General features: G+C 39.8%; 1 protein-coding gene across 1 annotated transcript; it reads left to right on the forward strand.

Annotated features, from left to right (window-relative positions):
- The first annotated feature begins 12,279 nt into the window (after positions 1-12,279).
- Positions 12,280-13,235, forward strand: LOC130880353 (olfactory receptor 56A4-like). The gene is given in 2 exon segments (XM_057779341.1): positions 12,280-12,394; positions 12,397-13,235. Coding segments are annotated over 2 exon segments (954 nt in total).
- Positions 13,236-23,136: the final 9,901 nt, after the last annotated feature.

Here is a 23,136-nt window from a genome sequence, read left to right on the forward strand (position 1 = left end):
TCTATACTAAATATAATCTCTATGTATCTAAAAAACCTGATTATCCTAAAAATAAATATGACAAACATATAATTCTCAATACCTATCTAACTTGAAGACTAAGAGAATAAACAACTGTGCAATATATGAAGACAATGGTCTCCAACTGTAAACAATGTCATTACATATCAAATGTAAACAATGTTATTATATAAATAATATAAGAGGTAGAAATGTACATTGTAATATGGTAAATGTATCAATACAATATAGACAAAGTTATAAGCATACTCTTATACAAAAAATAGAGGTAGGAGCACTCACATTCAATATTCAATATATCAATATACAAGAAACAGTACCAATACAATTTTCTGAAAATAGTAATCAGTAATTCACAAATACCAATCATCCCATCAAACCAGTTAATCCCCCCCTTTTTTGAAAGTACCCCTAATTCCATAAAATATCTCCCCCATCCCCTCAACCCTATACCAACCACTAAATGATGCCCTAACCCTGAGGGCAAACTCTGTTGGGAGAGGGGACGTTGTCCTCTAAGATTACTTCCAGCTGACATGGGGACGACGTTCTTTTTAGGGGGTCCTGTGAAAGCAAATGATGGTAAAATTCCCAAATTAACCTTTGACCTAAGAAAATTGTAACTAGCCTTTGAGCGTTTTGAGAAGGTCCTGCCAGAGTGTTGTCAAAAATGTGCACCATTCGAAACTGTCTCGTGCAGGTGGTACCAAAAAACAGGTCTAATTTTAGCGCTAAAAAAATCATGACGTCATAATAACCAGGTTGAGTTGATGTTGTGGGGTCCCATCTTCATCCTAGAAACTTCAAAGATTACTGTAGGAAAATTTGTTGCTTGTTATGGGAAATTTAAACGTTAACAACAAAGACATATACTGACATATAAAGAAAGACACAGATATGAGGAAAGGCAAAGAAAGTTTATCAAGTATATAATTATTCTTATTCTGTCCCATTTCATGGCTCCTGACCTGAGACGGAAACTCTGAGATATCTCTTATCAACAGGCTTGGAATTGAAGAGGGACTGAGCCATAGTCCAACTCCAAAACCAGCTCTACATATTTATAAAGAAATGTTTGATAAGACATATAAAAAATTAATACTTACAACACATGTTTAGTTTTATTGCTGATCCTTTGTGGGTCGTAACTAGTTTCCATCCATCAGTAATTAAATATTCAGGGTCCCTTAAATTCTTTGAAGATGAGTGTTTTCTTGTGGAAATAAGAACCCTGCCCCCAACCTATCTGTATTTCTTACCATCAGTATGATTGCCATCCTTGTGAATGAATTGTTATTTATCTTTTCCAAGTGGCTTCTCTTCTTCAAACTGAACCTTTATTAATTTTGACGGTCATCCACAATTTTTCCTCTCCTGTGGAGACAAGAGCAAAACCCCTTCTCCAACGCAGCACATCTCCTGGCTTCCATTGTGAGGTCAGCACATTCTTGAAATAAACTGGTTGATTTAGTTCAACAGACTTTTCCATTATCCAATGTCTTTCTGCAGCCGTAGTCCCCTTTTCATTGGCGTTGAGAAAATTAAAGGTTAATAAAGCATTATGTAACCTATTTCTGGGGGTGTTTTCCACCCCTTTTTGTTTGTTTAACATATCCTTTATAGTTCAATTTGATCTTTCTATGACTGCTTGACCTGTAGGATTGTAGGGTATACCTGTAACATGCTTAATATTGTAATAATCAAAAAACCGTTTCATTTCCCTAGAGACATAAGCAAGACCATTATCCATCTTTATTTTTGTAGGTATACCCATGATAGCCAAGACTTCTAATAAATGAGTGATTACTGAATCAGCTTTTTCTGAACTTAAAGCAGTTGCCCATTGAAAGCCTGAATAAGTGTCAATGGTGTGATGAACATATTTTAATTTGCCAAATTCTGCAAAGTGGAACACATCTATCTGCCAAATTTCATTCCTTTGAGTGCCTCTGTAGGCAGTGGCATTTGGTTATAGAAAGAGCAAGTAGGGCATTTCTTTACAATCTCCTTAGTTTGTTGCCATGTAATAGAAAACTCTTTCTTCAAGCCTTTGCTATTAACATGATGATTTTTATGAAATTCAGAGGCCTGTAGCATACTACGAATCAACAATTGATCAATTTCTGCATTACCTTGTGCTAGAGGACCTGGTAGAACTGTATGGGATTGGATGTGTGTTATATACATAGGGCAAAGCCTGTTCCTGATCATATCTTGTACCTGGATAAACAATGAGGTTAGTTCTGTATCATCAGGTATAAATTCAGCAGTTTCAATATGTAAAATAACTCTTTCTGCATATTGTGAATCAGTAACTATATTAATAGGTTCTTTAAAATCCCTTAGCACCATAAGAATGGCATATAATTCTGCCTTCTGAACAGAATCATAAGGACTTTGTTCCACCTTACTCAAGTCTTCTGATTTGTAACCTGCCTTCCCTGATTTATTGGCATCAGTATAAAATGTACGGGCTCCGGTTATTGGAGCATCACAGATGATTCAAGGAAGGATCCAAGAAGTTCTCTTTATGAAGTTAAGTCTCTTGCTTTTTGGATAGTTGTTATTAATGTCTCCCCAAAAATTAGCACAAACTCTTTGCCATGGTTCATTATCTTCCCATAATTTCTTTAGTTCATCAGCAGTGAAAGGCACTATAATTTCTGCTGGGTCTATGCCTGCTAGTTGACGAAGTCTCAACTTGCCTTTTATAATTAATTCAGATACTTTTTCCACATAAGTTTTTAGTTTTTTACTTGGTTTATGTGGTAAAAAGATCCATTCCAAGATAATATCATCTCTCTGCATCAAAATTCCTGTAGGAGAAATTTTTGATGGTAGTATGACGAGAATACAATCGAGCTCTGGATTCACCCTGTCCACATGTGCCTTTTGTAATTTTTCCTCAATCATTGTCAGTTCCTTTTCTGCTTCAGTTGTTAATTCTCTAGGACTGTTCAAATCTTTATCACCATCCAAGGTTTTGTTCAAATGAATTATTAGATCAGGTGTTATCCCAATAGCTGGTCGTAGACTGGAAATGTCTCCTAACAGTCTTTGAAAGTCATTAAGAGTCCGTAGCTGATCTCTTCTAATTTGTGCCTTTTGTGTCTTAATTTTTTGCAAACCTATTTTATAACCTAAATAATTAATAGAATCTCCCCTCTGAATCTTTTCAGGAGCAATCTGCAATCCCCATTTTGGTAAAACTATCTTCATTTCTTCAAACACTCTTTCCAAGGTATCCATGTTTGAATCAGATAACAAAATGTCGTCCATGTAATGTTAGACTATCGACTTGGGAAATTTCTTGTGTATTATTTGCAATGGTTGATTTACAAAATATTGGCACAGGGAGGGGCTATTTAACATGCCCTGTGAGAGAACGGCCCACTGATATCTCCTCGCAGGTTGAGAATTATTATAAATAGGTAGTGTGAAGGCAAATTTTTCTCTATCTTTTTTCTTGTAAAGGTATAGTGAAGAAACAATCCTTTAAATCAATAGCTATGAGAGGCCATCCTTTTGGTAATAAAGAGGGCAAAGGAATTCTAGATTGCAGGGGGCCCATAGGTTAAATAACCTTGTTGATAGCCCTGAGATCTGTTACCATTCTCTATTTGCCTGATTCTTTCTTAACCACAAATACAGGAGAATTCCAAGGGCTGGTAGATTCTTCTATATGTCCAGCATCTAATTGCTCTTGTACCAGCTGTTCTAAAGCCTGTAACTTTTCCTCAGCTAAAGGCCATTGCTTTGTCCATATTGGTTTCCCAGTCAACCATTTTAGAGGCAAGGCTGTTGGTATCTCTGAAGGGACATCAATTGCTTTGTGTTCTTGTACAGCCTGAATGGCCGTTTTTCTCCGTTTGTAATATCTTTTAATAGTATTCTCAGAAATATAGGCTCTAGAAGCAGTAGGAATGTTAATTTGGGTATTCCATTGCTGTAATAGGTCACAAACCCATAAATTCACTGAAATATTGGCTACATATGGCCTTAATTTTCCTATTTGTCCTTCTGGCCCTATGCATTCAACCCATCTTGTGCTTTGCCTTACTCAAGATAGGGTTCCAATTCCCAGGAACTGAACATTTACATCCTGAAGAGGCCAATACGGATGCCAAGATCCTGGGGTAATGATACTTACATCAGCACCTGTGTTCAGCAGGTCAGTAATAAAAATGCCATTTACACACACTCTTAGCTTTCGTCTTTGATCAAAGAAGTTTGCCAGAACACATGGAACTCATCCTTCAGATCATTATTGCTTGTAACAGTAGGCATAGGGCTTCCTAATTGTCCTGACGAGGCATGTTTTCTACAGTAACTGGAAATAACTGAACCATATTCGCCATGGGGACCTGTGAGGCCCCCCCTCGCGTTTCCCGTCTGTAAATGGTTGCCTTGTCTACCTCTTGTAGACCTGCATTCATTCGTCCAATGCCTGCCTTTCCCACATCTTCTACATAAACCTGAAGGCTGGGTCCTCCTATTTCTGTTATTTCTAGAAGATGCATTGTTATTATTTCTGGAAATCCGTTGTCTAAAATTCCTTTTCATATGACCCATTTTGCCACAATTAAAACATTTGGAATTCTGATGCCTTCTTTTACCATTGGAAATTGCTTCTTCTACCCATGCTTCAGTGCCATAGTCAAATGTATCAACATTCAGTGTATGCAAGACCCATTCTTCCAAGGGCACTGATCTGATCTTTAAAGGCCCCAAGATCCTTTTGCATTCCACATTTGCATTTTCATAAGCCAAAGACTCAATTATTATACGTCTTGGTTCTGGGTCAGATGTCCCTATTTGTACAGCTTTAGTTAGTCTTTGTAAAAAGTCACTAAAGGGTTCTCTCTGACCCTGTTTAAATCTGACATATGATTCCATTCTCTATCCTGGGTCTTGCACCCTGTCCCAAGCCCCTAAGGCTGCTGTAGTACACATATGGATAGGGTGTGTTTATCATAATTAGCTTGTTCCCGAGGGTCGGAAAAGATCTCTTCACCTAGAATTTGATCTAGGGAAATCTCAATTCCCTTTGCTCTTTCCTGTTGTTCTAAAAGTGTAGCCTCTTGCCTGAATAAGCATTTCCAATTCAATTGTGGTCCATTCTCAAGGACCGCAGAAGCCAATTGGAGCCAATCAAAGGGAGTGGCCTTGTTTGTTCCAGAACAAGATTTCAGTATCTCTGTAACAAAGGAGGCGTGCATCCCAAAATTCATAACAGCCTGTTTAATTTCTTCCAGATCATTCATATGGACAGGCTCCCATGTATCTTCCTTGATGACCCTAGGGTTTCTTACTTTCTCTATTGTTTATTACTGGAAAGGCAGGTAGACCTTTGGGTAGAGCTTTGTGGGAATTATCCCAGAGAGATTTACCCACAGATGGAGTTAAAAATTGCCTTTCTACCCTTTGCTCCTCTTCATCAGAATTTAGAAATTCCTCAATCTTTTCAATTCTAGTCACTATTGCCTTCTGCAAGGCCTGAATCTTCTGTCCAGAATTGTGTTCCAAAGCCTTCATTGAGGATTCTAAGGTATGAAGTTTGTCCATTAGAGATAGCATCTCATCTTTGGACATAATTTTCATGGCATGAACCGTGCCTTCTTGTATTGACAATCTGTCTGCCAATCTGTCATATCCTTTAGACAAAATCCGATTGTCACATTCAGCAGTTTTGATTCTCTCAGTTAATGTTTCAGTTCCTACAGTTTTGATTCTCTCAGTTAATGTTTCAGTTCCTACAGAAAGGGACTGAAGCTTACGATCCAAATCAGCTGTTCCCTTTTCCATAGTAATGAATTTCTCCTTAATATCAGCCTGTACCTTTTCTAAATTTTGCTCAGTTGACCGTGTCATGTTAGACAAAGATCTATTAATTGATTCTTGAGGAGATTGTTGTCAGTCTCAATTGTTCTTAAGCATTCAACCTCTGCCTTAAGAATCCTAGATTCGTCTTGTAAAGACTTTATCGTATTTCTATTATCAAACCATAAAGTACCAAGGAAAACTACGAATCCCAGAAAGATCCATAGATGTGGGGTGACAGACACCTCTTGTAAAATCTCCCACATGGTACAATCAAAAAGGCTGTTAAAGTCTTGAATGGTAATGTTTTCAGACATTTTCAATCAAATCTGTATTTATTTTTATTTATAAAAGAAACTTTTACCTGTAATGACTGTTTCCTGTCAGTAGATGGCGAAGTGCACCTGAGTCCACCTGGCCGGGAAGCCAGAGCCGGTCTGAAACAAGTACTCAAAAACTGTAACTGTAAGCAGCAAGGGGGAGGGCCAGGAAACCGGACAGAGACAAGGCTGGACTCAGCCACCCGTGGGGAGGGGATGCAGAACAGAGCAGTCATATTCGCAGTGGCACGTTGTGTCACGGTGTTTTTACTGCTAGGTGCTGGGGGGGGGGGGGGCGGGGAGGGAGGGGCTGAATACAGAGGTGCTTGCACCACAGTTGCAAGGCCCAAGCAAGTCTGGCGGGTGGGGCAGGGCTGCGCAGGCTAGTGCGGGCCGAGTCGCCCATCCACCTAGCCTAGGCTGTTGCACGCTGGGGCCAGAGTCCTGCGCTCCCTTGCTGGCTTGCTCATGCTTTACGTCTGCGATTGCTGGCGGGTTGGCTGCTCAGCGGTGCGAATGCCGGGAAATCGGGCAAGGGGCCGCCCTGGTGCCGCAGCATGGCAGGGGCCTGAGTTCTGTTTATTCAGGCAGCAGGGTTGCACTCGTTCAGCCGTTCAGCCGTGGCTGTACTGACTAAAATTCAAGCCTGCGCCCCGGGCAGTTCAGGGGCGGAGGCAGAGAGCCCCAGAGTAGAGCTCCAAAATGTTATGGCGTAAATGAACAGCAGACAGAAATTATATTAAATATTCAGCTTTAATAAGGGTAAGACTTACGAAGCCGAGGTTCCCGTGGAGAACAGGGAAACAGAGAGAGCGCGCAGAGTACGCCCACAATCTTTATTAGTAAAAAATAACCTCAGGGGACCCCGCCCTTCAAGCAAGGTGATTGGCTGAGGTTCCCCAACAAATTGTAAAATAAATAATGTCATTCATGTAAGTTGTTATTAATACCCATTAATACCAAGTTATACATTCAAAAATTATATGCATGTTATTCTGAGTTATGGTACCATTATTAACATTATTAATAAGAGATGATTAGGAATAAAATCTCAAATACCTTTTCAGTTTTAAGGCAGTCAAGGCTCCCCTGTCTCAAACTTTTCATTATTCTGTCTCTTGATCTTATGAGAATTCATTGCTATTGCCTCTGTTTATGCTAACAATAGGCACAGAAAAGTCACCTGTTTTACCTGGTCCATGTGACTCACACATCCAAGATTGCAACAAAGAGTTGGGATGATAATGTTTGTGACTTTCTATCTGTATCATAGAGACAGATGCACTTTGCAATAGTATTAATCTATACAGAGACTCAGACACATATCTATAGAGATAGGCACAACTCAGTTATTAGAGATGACACACCAATAGATGACTCTGAGTAACTTCTTCATAAAGCAATAATGACTGTAATAGGACCCAGAGACTCTCAGTGTAACAACTCCAAACGCCAGTTCCTAAGAGCACACATCTCCCAGCTTTTGCTTTCCTTCCCCCCTGAAATTAAGTGAACAGTGATTACTAAGTAATGTTGAGAGCTCCATGGTAAATCTACCCATGTACAAAAATTCACTCATCAGTGCTTAGTATTCCACAAAAGGAGAAGGTCAATTTACTTTCCTAGCTATCCCATTCTGATGCAAGCCTCAGACTGTTTTTTCCATTTTTAAGATGAGAAGGATAGTAGCACTCTGCATGTGGGAAGCGTGTCCACAGCTTTAATAGGAGCAATACTAGGGTAACTGAGGGGTGATGGTGCTGTTCACTGGCATCACCCACCTCTTTGTGTTCTGTGACTTGTGTGTCCAGAGGAAAAGTCTGGAGCTGCTTGTATAAGTAAGTGGTCCTCTGTGACCCTTACTGAGAAGAAGAAAAACCTTTGTCTCCAGGCATACAAACAGAAAGATGCATTTACCTCTCTGATCAGGAAGTGGAAGACAGTTAGGAAAGGACCAGGCCTGTGCTTCCCTTACGCCCATGCAGATCCAGCCCAAGCCATCTGTCATTTGTCCAGTCGTGCTTGAGGGCTGTAGGGCAGTCTGACATGTCTCTCTTTGTCCCCAGCTATAATTCTCTAATGGTTGTGTCCCTGCACTGGTTACCTTGCTCCATAAGATCATCCAATTCCTGAATAGCGGGGATGATGTCTTATGGGAGATTTCCCAGAGCAAGATGCAGGATACCTGGAATCCAACTGGTCCTGCGTATGACTGGCTAAGGAAACACATACTCAAATGTTTAAATTCCATTAACAAGTGAGCAAGTACGCAAAGGTCTTAAAAGACCTGAATTTGTGGGAACTTGTTAAAATCATTCGTCATTATGTAACCCCATAAAAAGTCAAGAAATGGCCTCATTTCACCACTGCTTAAGCACATTCTTCTAAGAGTGTACTTCATCTGGAGACATTTAAGTTCTTAGTCAAAAATATTCACTTTCAAATACATATACTCTCAGTCTAGAATTCCTATGTCATTTTTATGTTACTTAACTTTCTTTCCCTACCCAGTAATACTTCAATATTGTGCTTGTCTTCTGTGTTTTCTCATTCAATTTCATAAGGAATAAGCTATATGATCTCAGTTCAGATATGTAAAGTGGCCTTAGTCCCTGTGGGCAGTGAGATGGAGTGGAGCTTAGGTCATGAAAATTCCCTTGGCATCTTTGAGAGACTGGTCTAAATAGGGCAACCGACTGATATAAATAGTATTAGTGGTGTAGCCTCTGAGAGCTGTTGATCTTGGCTTAGAAGCAGGACTATTTGAAGAAGAGATGGTGGGGTATGTGGTGACTCAGGTGTCTAATACAGTCAGAAAGAAGGATTTTTTTTTTCCAGTAGGATTGCTGCCAGCCTGATATCCAAAATTTAGATTCTTGAAGTCAGGAACACCCCTACTTTCTTATGGGTCCTCCATTTTTTCAGTGTTAGCTGTACACTACACATTTAGGAAACAGATATTTTCAGGCTAAATATTCTCAGATTAAATCTATACTTTTATTATTGTATATATGAGCCAGAAACTAGGAGAGTCTCAATAAGTTTATGTTAGTTTTATTAACTATAATTCAGCCTCTGTACAAAAGTTGTACAGGAATTAGATGACTGAAGGTCAGTTATTCTGGCTGCCATAGTTACCCTTCTGGGTTTCCATCCTACCTGACATGTTAGTACATTTTTGTCTCTTGGGCTGCATCAAATTATCTCTTCCATTGCTCAAAACACCATAATCCTTTGAAGACACTAGACAGAATATGGATATAATTCTTCTTCTTTGCTTTAATATTCTAGGAAAGTGAGTTTCATAGCAGTTGGAAATGATGAAGATTATTTTACATAAGGACATTTATTTGTTAAGCTGACTATCATCTAGCCAAGGTAAGTTGGGGTATTCTGACTTATAGGAAAGGATAAATATGGTTCATTTGGATTTATATGTGATTAGATTTTGCATCTTTTTCTAACTCAAGTTTTGCCTTTTTGTTCTTTCCTGGTTTGTTTTTCTTAATTATAATTAATTGGTACTATTTTCTAAGTATTTCTTACACAGAAACGATGTGCCTAGTGCCATATTTGTTGATATCTAAAAGAGTTTTTCTATGTAGACCTGGTCATCCTGTAACTCACTCTGTAGACCAGGCTGACCTTGAACTCACAGAGATCAGCCTACCTCTGCTTCCTTAGGATTAAAAGTGTGCACCACCACTGCCCAGCTGATATCTGAAAATTTTGACATTCCACAGTAAATAGTAACTATGTTTCTTAACAAAAAGTAGATATAAGTTTCTATATCTTATAGAAGTTTCTATATCTGAAGGAAGGTGTGAAGGAACAACAGGATGCGGGATAGATGGAGGTAACTGAGTTACTCTTTTATAGAGAGCTAGTCTTTGGAAGATGCCTGTGTTGGGGCAATGCATGTGCTGATTATCCTGTCTTTCGTGGGTTCCCATGCTGAAGCAAAGAAGACCAATTCGTAAAGAAATCCCTACAGGGAAGATATTCATGAAAAGAAAGTAAAATTGTAATTTTTAATGGACCCAGAAATGAAACCAAATAAGTTTCCAAAAGCCACTTAAAAGTAAGATATGCCATTAAATTAACATCAAGTTTACCTTCACATAGTGTGTGGGGGCCCAATAATGTGAACCTATTTCCACCTAGTCTGAAGGTCAGAGAGTTTGAGGTTGCTCAAAGTTGTTGACAACAACTGTGGCTACACACCCTGATCTAGGGTGTGGTTACTTGATGTTTTGGACATTAAGATGGCCCACACAGGTAGATTCTCTCCACCCTAACCAAAAGTCGGAGAATTCTAGCATATGTCTGCTCCTTCTTTTGAATTAAGAGGTTTGAGCGAGGGAAGGGTTGCCTTCAGGATACATGGTCTAGGGTGGGTTCACTGTCTAAACAACAGAATGCTTTTCTCAGTAATTAATGACTTGATGTCTCAAGTATTGAAGTAAGTAACTATTCTAGTTGTTCTTTGTATCATATTAAAGTAGTCTTTTGCCTTCTCCCCTTTGTTGTATTGGAGTATAAAAGTATATGTAAAATTAAATGCAGTCAGATTTCAGTATTCACTGGAACTCCCTCCTGTTTCTATCCCATGCTTCTGTTTTATTATTTTCACTTGCATCTTCAGTCTCTTTACTTCTTTTTCTAATCCCCACGCCCCTACCCTGGTAAGTGGTATCCTTGTGGATGCTGGTCTCCAACAACAGCCAAAGTGAAAGTGTAAGTACCTGGCCGTCCTGCCCCATACTGTGTACTCAACTGCCATTGGCTACACACATGGTCTGCATTACATTTTTGTTCTAGACTTTATAGTTCTGGGAAGGCTGTGTAGGGTGATAACATGATTGGCAAAACACGTGAGTAAAGTAAATTAGCTTCTATCTCCAAAATGCCTTTGACTACTCACACTTACTTCTTTACTTTAAGAAAGTAGCTTCTGTTCTCTCAGACAAGAGCAGGAAGCTGGCCACAGGAGACCTAAGTTTTCAGCAGGACCACTATTATTGCTGAGTTGAAAATGTCAAAGTGTGGGCTTTATCAGAGCCTTAAAAACACAGTGTCACTGGGGCATATCAACCAATGCTCAGAGAACAGCCCTGGTGTGGAAACCAAGTAAAACTTTGGCTCAATAAATGTTTCATAAGTTGGCTATCACTTACCAGGCCAGGAACTAGTGGGAAGTTGCTTAATGACTCATGGAGGAATCATGAAAGTCAGTGGATAGTATCCAAAAAATTGCTGGCTCCTAAAATCTCTTGTTCTCATCTCACACACTGTCTAGGACATTGGGGGATGTCTTTATTGTATCTTAACACAGAGTCTATTTTTTTTTACTTAATTGAAGTCATTTTTTATGTCCAAATAAAGGCTGTATCTCCAATTAAGTCACCAGATACAGTATAGTAATTCACTTGAACCTGACTTCTTATTTGACTGTGATATCTTCTCTTGGATGATGGAAAAAAACACACAGTTGAGTGAAGACTTCATGGCTGATCAACTTTGAGGCCTGAGCATTTTGTTTCAGTGACAAGAACATGTAATAGAGAGAGTTATAGAGCTCACGTTTTCGGTACTGTGATTTAGAAAAGTAGCATTACTTACCTATGCCTTTGTTTTTTCCTCTGCAAAGCTAAATAACAATGGCACTCCATTTTAAGAAGGATGGTAATACAATTTTTAAATCATATTTGATATAAAAATAAAAACAGCATAAACAGGAATTATTCATATAAAATCAGGAAATATAGCTTTTCTGTCAATTCCTAGAGGGCACCTAGGACAATGCCAGGTTAACCCTTATGATTTTAAAATTATTTATTTATTAAGTATGTGAGGATGAGAGGTGTCTCGTGAATGCATGACACATATGTGGAGGGCAAAGGACAACCTGTGGGAGTCAGTGCTCTTCTTCCACCATGTAAGTCCAGGGATTGAACTCAGGTTGTTAGAATTGTCAGCATGTGCCTTTACCTACTGAGCCGACTCACTGGTACTTAGACTACTTTTAAATGATTATTTGTGAAATTAACCTTGTGGGTATCCATAGTGTGTGAATGATTTACCTCTGTTATAGTCCCAAGGTTTTTTGGTGTCAGTCATGATCGGAAAGCAACACATGGAAGCACAGAAAAATATTTCTTCCGTTCCTGTCTCTGAATTCTTCCTCATATGTTTCCCTAACTACCAGACCTGGCAGCATTGGCTGTCCCTGCCCTCAGCCTCCTCTTCCTCCTGGCCATGGGGGCCAATGCCACCCTTCTCATCACAATCAGGATGGAGGCCTCTCTGCATGAGCCCATGTACTACCTGCTCAGCCTTCTTTCTCTTCTGGACATTGTGCTCTGCCTCACTGTCATACCTAAGGTCCTGGCCATCTTCTGGTTTGACGACAAATCCATAAGCTTCTCTGCCTGCTTCCTCCAGATGTTTGTCATGAACAGTTTCCTGATGATGGAGTCCTGCACCTTCATGGTCATGGCCTATGACCGCTATGTGGCCATCTGCAAGCCTCTGCAGTACCCATCCATCATCACTGACCAATTTGTGGCTAGGGCTGCCATCTTTGTGGCAGCCCGGAATGGGATTCTTACTATGCCTATCCCTGTACTTTCTTCCCAACTGAGATACTGTGCAAGAACAATCAAGAACTGCATCTGTACCAATCTGTCCGTGTCCAAACTCTCTTGTGATGACATCACTTTTAACAAGCTCTACCAGTTTGTCGTAGGCTGGACCCTGCTGGGTTCTGACCTCATCCTCATTATTCTTTCTTATTCTTTCATCCTGAAGGCTGTGCTGAGGATCAAAGCTGAGGGAGCTATGGCCAAAGCTTTAGGCACATGTGGTTCCCACTTTATCCTCATCCTCTTCTTCAGCACAGTCTTGCTGGTGCTGGTCATCACTAACCTGGCCAGGGAGAGGATTCCCCCGGATATCCCTATCCTGCTCAACGTCTTGCATCACCTCATCCCCCCAGCTCTGAACCCCATTGTTTATGGAGTAAGAACGAGGGAGATCAAGCAGGGAATATGGAACCTGCTTAGGAGGTTGTAAGAAGATGAGGCCTATCCTGGGGGAAGATACTGGTAATCAGAAATAATGTTTGCATTGCATAAAACATTTAAATGCTGCAGAGTAAGTATGAGTTTTTTCCTTGACGTTCATCATGGTGTGTTGAGTCTTATCTCCCCCAGATCATCACTGATACAATGTGAATGTAAAGAAAACAAGATTTCATAAATGACATTTAAACATATCTCTACAGGCAATCTGCAGCAGTCACACATGGGTAAGAAACATGCACTGGGCATAAAGGTTTCTTAATCTGACTGATTCTTAGATTCCATTTAAATTTCATGCATGCATGTAATGTGTTTTCATTACATCACCCCACTCCTTCCAACTCAGGCCTCCCCTCCCTGCCACCCTGCTCTCAACTTCATGGCTTCTTATCATAGGCCGTGGAATCCAAGCAAAAAGAGAATTTTGGAGGTGGGATGTCTTTAAAATTGTTTAGTTGGTAAGACTGTGGTGAGCTGGGGATTTAACCCAGGACTTTGTACGTGGAGGCAAGTGCTCTGTCTGTGAGCCACACCACATCCTAGCCATTATATTTTTAAAGGCCTCCCATGTGTTTCTACATCCCTTAAAACCTTCAGTGTATATATGTGACATTCAATTGTTAAGTAATCATATTGGAGCAAGACCTGACATGGCTCTTCCTGAATAGTGAAGCTCAGCTCTATGTGACAGTCAGTACAAGTTAGCCACAATATAAAATGAATACGATATGGCAGATGAGCTGACTGGATTTGGCTTGGTTACGGTCTTCTGTTGCACCCAGGCCCTAAAGGTTTTGCATTCTGGAATTATATGTACATTTCTATGACTTCATATATGTGAGTGGGACTTGTTAAATCAAAACTACATTTGTTGCATAATGAATAAACGTAATTTGAACAGTCTGAGCACTTCCTAGTGTCTACTTCCGTGTCAAATCTCTTGATTGTCCCTAATGTTGCTCATTCCCATATCTTGCTGTGAATGATACCTTGACAGATCTTACTAGCATTTCATTTATTTATTTTGAATTGACACTATATACAAGGAAATAGTAAATAAACATTATAAAATTAATTTGATTTTATTATTTTACATAAAACTTTTATTATTTTATTTTTTCTTTTATTGAAAATATACTTTTTATGCAATATATTCTGATTACAGTTTTCTCTCCCCTAACTACTCTCAGTTCTTCTTCACTTTCCCTCCCATCCAGGTCCACTCCATTTCTGTCTCTTGTTAGAAACCAGACATTTTAGGAATAATAAAAGAAAATAAAAATAAATCAAAATAGGAGAAAACAAACACATAGAATAAAGAGAACCAAAGTAAAACAAGTAGAAACACACATGTTCACACACACAGGAGCACCATAAAAACACAAGGTGGAAGCCATAAAATATACACAAAGGACCTGTAAGGGTAAAATAATGCCCGTGACACAACAGTACAAGACAAAGAACCTTCAAAGAGGCCGTTGAGTCATTTTGTGCTGGCCATCCATCTAATTCTGAGAATGCAGCATATCCTTAAAAACGGTTTGTTTCCTAGTAAGACTTCCTTGGAGAAAACAATTTTTTCATGTGCAAGTGGTTGTCAGTAGGAACTGGCTTCTGGGTTAGCATGTGCTCACTTCTCTCAGCTCTAGGATTCAATTTGGTACAGACCCATGCAGGCCCTATGCCTGCTGTTACAATTCGGTGAGTTTATTAGTGTGTGGACAGTGCTATTTAGAAGGTCTTCCATCCTCTCTGGCTCTTACTCTTTCCATCTCCTCTTCCACAGCAGTCTCTGAACCCCAAGGGGAGGTATTTGATCGACACATCCTCTTTAGGGCTGAGTGTTCCAAGATTTCTTACTCTCTGCTCATTTGTCTGACTGTGGGCCTCTGTATTTGTTCGCACCTCCTCCAGGAGGAAGCTTCTCTGATGAGCAAGGCTCCAGGCAGGAAGGTCAAATGCAGTCTGGAGATCAAATGTGCTGCACACCTGTTCCTCACATATATTAAATACCACGTCTATCTATGTTTTGTCAATGCCTGACTTCATGTTGTCCTGACTGTTCCATTGGATTCGAGCCACTGTCTGCAACCCTTCCTGTAGAAGGAAGTTTCTTATCCCACCTGGTCCTGTAGCCATTCAGTCTGTATAAAGAAATACACCGAGGTTTACATTAATTATAAACTGTTTGGTCTCTTAGCTCAGGCTTATTGTTAACTAGCTCTTTCAACTTAAATTTAACCCATAATTCTTATCTATGCTTAGCCATGTGACTTGTTACATTTTCTCAGTAAGGCATTCTCATCTTGCTTCCTCTGCATCTGGCGGGTGGCTGAGTCTCTGCCTTTCCTCTTTCCTGAATACTTCTAGTCTGGTTGCCCCACTTATACTCCCTGCCTGACTACTGTCTAATCAGTATTTTATTAAACTAATACGAGTGATAAATCTTTACACAGCTGACCCAGGATAACCTTAATGTTCTCAGGAGATTTGTAAATAAATTTAACAATTCTGTAGCATTTTTCTCACCTCAAATAGCTTTGATCTTTTTTCTCTGTTTCATAACATCAAAGTATGATTCTAAACAAAATATAAAATGCTTCAGATACACTTCTACCATCCCTCCTACATCAGTCAGCTGCTGGTTTATTTCTTCTGAGATTGTATTCCCTACCTACCGACTGAGAGTACTGCTGTACATATATATGCAGTTACCCTCTTACAAAGAAGGAACACTACTCTATCCACTTACACACTTTGCCTATCCTTCAAGCCTCTGTTACTCTCTGCCCAGTGCACATGCCTTCCTTTATTTATTGATGGAGTTAATTTGTCATCCTAGAGTCATGGGTGTGCCCATCCCTAAGCTCCTCCATGTTGTGTGAAGTGCTTTATCCATTTTCTCAGCTTTATATACTTCAGAGTAGCTAGTGTGAGTTGTTTTGTGAGCCTTTTGTTGAGTAAAACATCACATCTTGTTTCTTATTTCTTTTGAATGTTTCTTAGGGAAAGATTTATATGATAATATTTATTTAATGCAGTTCCCTAAAACACCTTAAAAATCTTCTGTAACTTTCAGTTTAGTGCAGCCTTATGTACCATAGAAACCAAGACTTCTTCCACTGGATGAAGGCTGAGTTTTGTGTAAACCTTGGCATACCAGTTTGGCACCTTTGATCTCAATATAAGTTCTGGTTTTCTCATCTAAGGAGGGTAATATTTGCCTTCTTCTTCTGTGATCAAAAGTCCTAGAATATTTAATTTATGACACATTTTTCCATGAGAACTCTCATATGCAATTAACTTCTAAATCCAAAGTCCTCTATGCACTTTCCTTTTCTTATTGCTTCTCCAGATTCTTCGAGCACAGTTGGTCTTTATTATCTAACAAACCATTCCCATCACAGGCATTAGAGCTGCCTGCTGTGTCATTCACAACCTCTAGTATGACTTCTCTCTTACTGGGTCTTGTTTCTTATAAGAAAAGCCCTTTGCTTATTTGAAGCTGATAGTGTTATGCTTTGGAACCCTATTAAAAATCTTCCATTAAAATTCTAATCTTCTAGTTTCATTTTAGACATTGACAGTTGGCTTGCAATATGATTGAGATGGACTCAGTCTAAATGCAATGATTTTCACAATGAAAGAGTAATGTCTATCTGCAGGGCTGTGAATGTAGCTCCCTGGTAGAGCACTTGTCTGTCTAACCTGATTTGCTCTAGGTCCCAGAGTTGAGCCTGGTACCACTGCACAAATAAGTAAAAAAAAATTTGGATTTGAAGTTAGGGAAATGACCAGTGGGTAAAATACTAGCTGAGCAAGCATAAGGACCTGCGGTTATATCCCCAGAACCCACGTAAAAAGATGGCTTGGCTGCACATGCTTGTAATTCCAGTACTAGGGGCAGAGGTGGGAGGGTCCAGGGCTCTTTGGTTGGCCACTCTGGTGGGAAGGGGCTAACTTAAAGTTCAGTGAGAGAGAGCCTCCCTCAAGCAAAGGAAGGTGAAGAAATGATGGAGGAAAGACATCCCGATGTCATCCTCTAGCCTTCATATACTCTTTCACAGGCAAGCATCCTGCACACCATGTGAACACACACACACTACACACACACACCACACACACACCACACACACACACACACACCACACACACCACACACACATACACTGCACCACATAATACACACACACCACACCACACCCATACACACCCACACATACACACCTATTTGTGAACAACAACAACCTCAGATCAGTCATTTAGTAGAGAAATCGACTTTTTATTCTCTTTTATTTGTATTTATTATTTTGATTCTACCTTTTATTCTCCCTCCCTTCCCCTTCCTTTTGTTCTTTCCCTACTCTCCCTTCCTCTCCCCTCCCTTCCTTGTCTACAGCATTTCATATACTAGGTAATACAGTACCACTAAGTTATATGTATGGCCCTATGAAAAAATGTTTTTCAATTTCTCTTATTTGCTTGCAACATTTTCTCGAGGCCATGCAGAAATGCTTTATGTTGAGATAAAAGTCAGTGACTTTAGTAATGTTTTCAAATATATAGTAGCTAGGTATCTCTAGAACAGGCTTATTGCTTACTCACCTTCCAAGTTGTGTTCTGTTCATTTTTGATGTGCTTCCTTCAATATCTTTTTAGTTCCATTAAGTCAGTATCAGTTTCATCCATTTTTGCATTTCCTACTAGGTAAAGTAGATTAACAAATCATAAAGGATGTATAGCAAATGCTTCTAGGATGTCTTAATAAAGTGTGGAATGCAATAGAATGGTAGAGTGAAATGATATGAGGTATATGTGTGTATATATATGTGTATGTGTGCATGCATGTATGTATTTATGTTTGTGTATGTATATGTGTATATATATATGCATAATAGAATGGGAGTCCATATTATAATATAGTCCACTCCTAAATCTGTGATATAGCTTTCTATTACAAATAAACACATTAATGCATGAAATTACAATTTTAGAAGTGTGTATACATGTGTGTGCATATGTTTTGTAAGAGGCCGCTTGTTCATTCCTGACTGCCCAGACCATGAAATAATCACTCAGAAACTTTATTATTTGCAATACTGTTTGGCCAATAGCTTAAGTGTATTTCTGGTGATGTAGATGGGTCTTCTATCTATCTTTTGCTTTCATTGGTTAATTAATAAAAAAAACTGCTTGGCCTGATAGGTCAGAACATAGGTAGGTGGAGTAGACAGAACAGAATGCTGGGAGGAAGGCAATGAGTCAGTCGCCATGATTCTTCAACCCAAGACAGATGTAGGCTAGAATCTTTCCCAGTAAGCCACCACCTCATGGTGCTATACAGATTATTAGAAATGGGTTAATCAAGATGTGAGAATTAGCCAATAAGAGGCTGTAACTAATGGGCCAAGCAGTGTTTAAATGAATACAGTTTCCGTGTAATTATTTTGGGTAAAGCTAGCCAGTGGCCGGGAGCTGAGTGGCCCGCAGCTCCTACTACATTCTGGCTAACCCTTATATCCTAAACAAACCCATCTTCATTAATCTGTGTATTGCCATGTGACTGTGGCTTATCGGGTAAAGTTCCATCTGACATCTGTCTTCTGGCAGAGCTACATGGCTTCTCCTTGACCCTGCCTACTCTCTCTCTATATATCTCTTCTAGCCTGGCTATGTTCTGTTAAGCCATTGGCCAAAAGCAGCTTTTATATTAACCAATAAAAACAGCACACATACAGTAGGACTTTCCATACCATGTGTGTGTGTGTGTGTGTGTGTGTGTGCCATTTTGTCATTTGTGTGGGCCAGACAACTCTATGGAGTCTACTAGGAGTCTATTATATCCTTCCACATTAATGTGGGTTACAGGAACAGAATTCATGTTGCTAAGCTCTCATGGCAAGCACCTTTACCTACTGAGCCACCTCACCAGTTTCTCCTATTCCATTAAGTAAGGATGCTTTTGGAAAGTGCTGTAAGTCTCTATTCTCTGTTTCTCTCTGTATTTAAATGTACAGCCTCTCCTTCACCATTGGTGTAGAGGGTGCAAAGTCCTTGTCCCCACAGACAAGCCCTAAGAAAACCAGGACTGTTAAACTCTCAGATTTGTCTCTTCAAACAAAGAGATATAGAACCTGTTTTTCATCCAGAAGGTTGGGAATGTATGAGGTTAATAGCCTGGTGATCTTTGTGCTATCTGTATGGCCGGGGGCTCCCCTAACTCTCACAAACAGAACCAGAGGTGGTTGATAGCCTGCAACCTCTGCATTATCTGTATGATGGAGACCACACCAGATCCTCCCCCAGGCCCTTAAAATGACATGTGTAGTCTATCTATAGGATGTATCTTCATGGAAGAGGTGAGCTTTGAAGACTTTCAATGTGGTTGTGCCTTAAGCTTTATTGTGCAACTGGGTTTGAGTTATACCAAGAATCTTCCTTCTAAATTGTACTGTACTTAAGTACAGTACTTAAATAAGTGTCAGGTATCAGAATCCTGAAGTTTGAACCAACACTGACTACTGAGTCATGTTGAACCTGGCTTCCTTTTTGCCCCACATGGATCGACATTCTGTTGGCTGTGGTGTTTGCAAAGACCTCCACACATTGAAAGTATTTAGATTTGTGCTATTATGTATTTAGGCAATAGCCATAGACTGTTAACTGAGTAAGACATTAACTTGGAGGTAGGTGGGTTATATGGGTATCTTTTGGAAACATTAATTTCAAGCCTCACATATCCTGCTATGTGTGAACCCTTTCATATTCCTCTGCCTCTAATCTAATTCCTCAAATGCCTCCATAATATTCCTTCCAGAGCAGTCGGAACTTCCTTCAGACATTCTTCTGTGGTCCCCATGCAGACCTGTGGGAAATAAGCAACTCTACTAAGTTTCTGTTATTTTAGAAATTCAGTCACTTTATTTCAATTTAGTAACCGTGCACATATTTTTTTACCTCAACCAAAAGTTATGTTTAATTCTCTTAAACATTTTCATCTTATTTTGACTATTATATGTTCCATGAAATCACAGTCCTAGATGAAATCACATTTTCTTCTCTTCAGTCTCTCTCACTCCGCATGCATTAAATGTCCAGGACACAGACTAATTATCTTGCGTCGTCTGTCACTTCTGTGTCTTCTACAGACCAAGCATATGTTACACCTACCATATATATAGCAGACTCCTTACTGTGCTTCTGAGAGGCAGCAGGAAAACAGCCACAGTAAGGCTCACTTCAGCTTTCTTCATTTGTTGTTTGGCAGCTACTTGCCATATGTTTAGCATTGCTGCCTGGAAGGCACAGGACCAGTGAGTGGGCTTCCTGAGGCAGCAGCAGAAGCCAGTTGGCTGTGAAAGGACACCTGCTGTAATGGTGAGGGGCCATATATGCACCAGTTGAAGTTTTAATTCTCTGTAGATATTTATTCCTTTACCATTTAGCAGTCTGCCGACTCACTGCAATGTTTGCCCTAAATATAAGCCACGTGTAACTGTTTATAGATGATAACTTCCATGTGAGATTCAGTTACCCCCACAATTATGAGTAGAGAAGAGGACTCCTAAATTATGATGAATGAATTCATTAGGGAAGTAAATTGCTCCCTCTTCTCAAATGTCTGCACGCGAACAATAACATCACACTTATCCTGTCTCAATTATTTTAGCTCCCCCAAAAGATTTTACGATTTTTCATACTAGGCAAACCACTGTCCTCATTCCTGAATTATGCCTTTTCCCTAAGCATATAGACCAAGAAGTGGTAGGAGGAGGTCATATAGTAGTTCTATTTTTAATTCTTTTCAGAACCATTGTGCCAGTTTTTATAATAGCAGGAGTAGTTTGTCTTCTCAACAATGTATAAGAGTCTTTGCTATCTGACATCCTTACCATCATGACCTACTTTTTCCTTGGTGATGGTCATTATAAAAGGAGTGAGGAAGACTCTCGATGTAGTTTTTCTATGGATTTCCCTATCACTGAGCCTGGAAAGATGGCTCAGCAGTAAAAGGCACACACCACTCTTGCTGAGATTATGAGTTTGGTTATAGGTAGCTTTTAAGCCCCTATAACTAATTTCTGGCCTCTGTGGGCACGGAAATCTTGTGCAAACACCACCACCACCACACACACACATAATTAAAATAAAATAGTTTAAAAATCATCCACACATCTTGTCTGCCCCTGAGTGATAGTCATTCCCATTGGAAGCAGCATCTTCAGAGAAGCAGGATCCCATGGGAGGAACACTCCCAAAACTATGCCTTTCCACCCACTGGAGAATGGCTGTTATATCTACTTACATGTTTATTTATCTTTATAAAAGCATCCAGATACCAAAGCCACAATCACAGATCCAGTGATAAGTTGAGGAGCCACATTTTGTCCCCAGACAACACAGTGGTCAAATCTGTTCTTCAGAGAAAACATAGTAAGTCCTTCAGGAATTGTGCATCAGAAAACCAAGCTCAAACGATTCTTAAAGTTTGTCCTCTAACTTTGATATTTGTTTCAGGATGTTTTTACGATCTGTGAACGTTAGTATATGAAGATCCTGAGTATAATTGGTGTCAGAAGAACTTGAGCAGGCCAGGATGTGGATCAGCTGAGCTCATAGAGCATGTCTGTATTCTTGCTCATTCACAAAAACAAAGAAAGAAAGAAACTCATCTTTTGTTTTTATGTGTGTTGATCCTCCTAAGAAATGTGACAAAGTAGTATAGACAGAAATAAAACTATGAAAAAGGAATCTAGAATTTCCCAAAGGCCAGGGGTGGGTGCTTTCATATTGGAAAGTTAGAGATTAGTCAGAACTGTGCGTATGTAGCTTAAGATAATGGGGGAGGCAGCCAATTGATTTGAGACTGATCAGAAAACTGCTATGGGAAGCCTGTTGTATGTATTCAAAAAATGGAATGTCTCTAAGTCTTGACTAGGAATATTTTTGAATTGATATAACAAACACCCCTAACAGAATTCTCAAAATTCAAAATGAGCTGAGTTTGTCTCTCCCTTCCTACTTGTCTGTTTCCCAGATTAATGACTTTTGGTTTGTTGTGGGACACATTTAATCAGGGCCAGCTGAGTGACTGTTGGTTGAGGCTGTCCATTGGAACACAGGGGAGCCATCAGTGGGTTCATAGCTGAAGGCAATGACTCCTTTTCTTGGAATCTATTCAGAGTAAAAGTTTAGCAGTGAGGGATAAGGTCCCCTAGGTCTCTCCTTCAGCTACACATGGTTGTTGATGGGCCCCTTCCTATGCAGATTCAATGTGTCACATGTAGTTGTTGACAGTCTGTGTCTGCAGTGACTGCAATGCCCAGAAGATGTCCTTTAGAAGCCCTTCTCTCTATATTGTGACCCATACCTGTACCTTTCTGTTCCTTCTTCTACAATGTTCCCCGAGTCTTGGAGGAGATGGCATCAAAGTCTTGTTTAGTGTTAAGCACTAAGCAACTACCATTTAGTCTCTGGACCATAAGCAGCTACAAGTCTCTTCTTCCATCACAGCTCAGTAAGAAGAACTTCTCCATTAGAAAGGGCTTCTCCAATTAAGGTTGATAGTGGTAAGTTTCTACGGGTGTGAACATGTATTTTAAAATGTAGTTCTGTGCTATGTCAGTTTATTCAAAAAGCAGAATTAAGTCCCCTCCTCATCCTGTGGCCTCCAGAAGATGGTTTTATAATGTCAGATACCATTCTCTCCTGTGATGTGGGCCTCAAATGCAGAGAATGGTGAGTTATTCCCATAGTAGTAATGCCACTGTTGTACAAGTAGACACATCTTGCTTGTCAGGTTAGTATCATCGTTTGTAGAGTTCACAATGACCCCCTTTCTCCCCAGCAGCCTGTATAGCACATTCTGGTTCTATCAAAGTTGTGGGTAGGGA

Source organism: Chionomys nivalis, chromosome 8 (genome assembly GCF_950005125.1).
Source record: "Chionomys nivalis chromosome 8, mChiNiv1.1, whole genome shotgun sequence".
In the NCBI taxonomy this organism is placed as follows: domain Eukaryota; kingdom Metazoa; phylum Chordata; class Mammalia; order Rodentia; family Cricetidae; genus Chionomys; species Chionomys nivalis.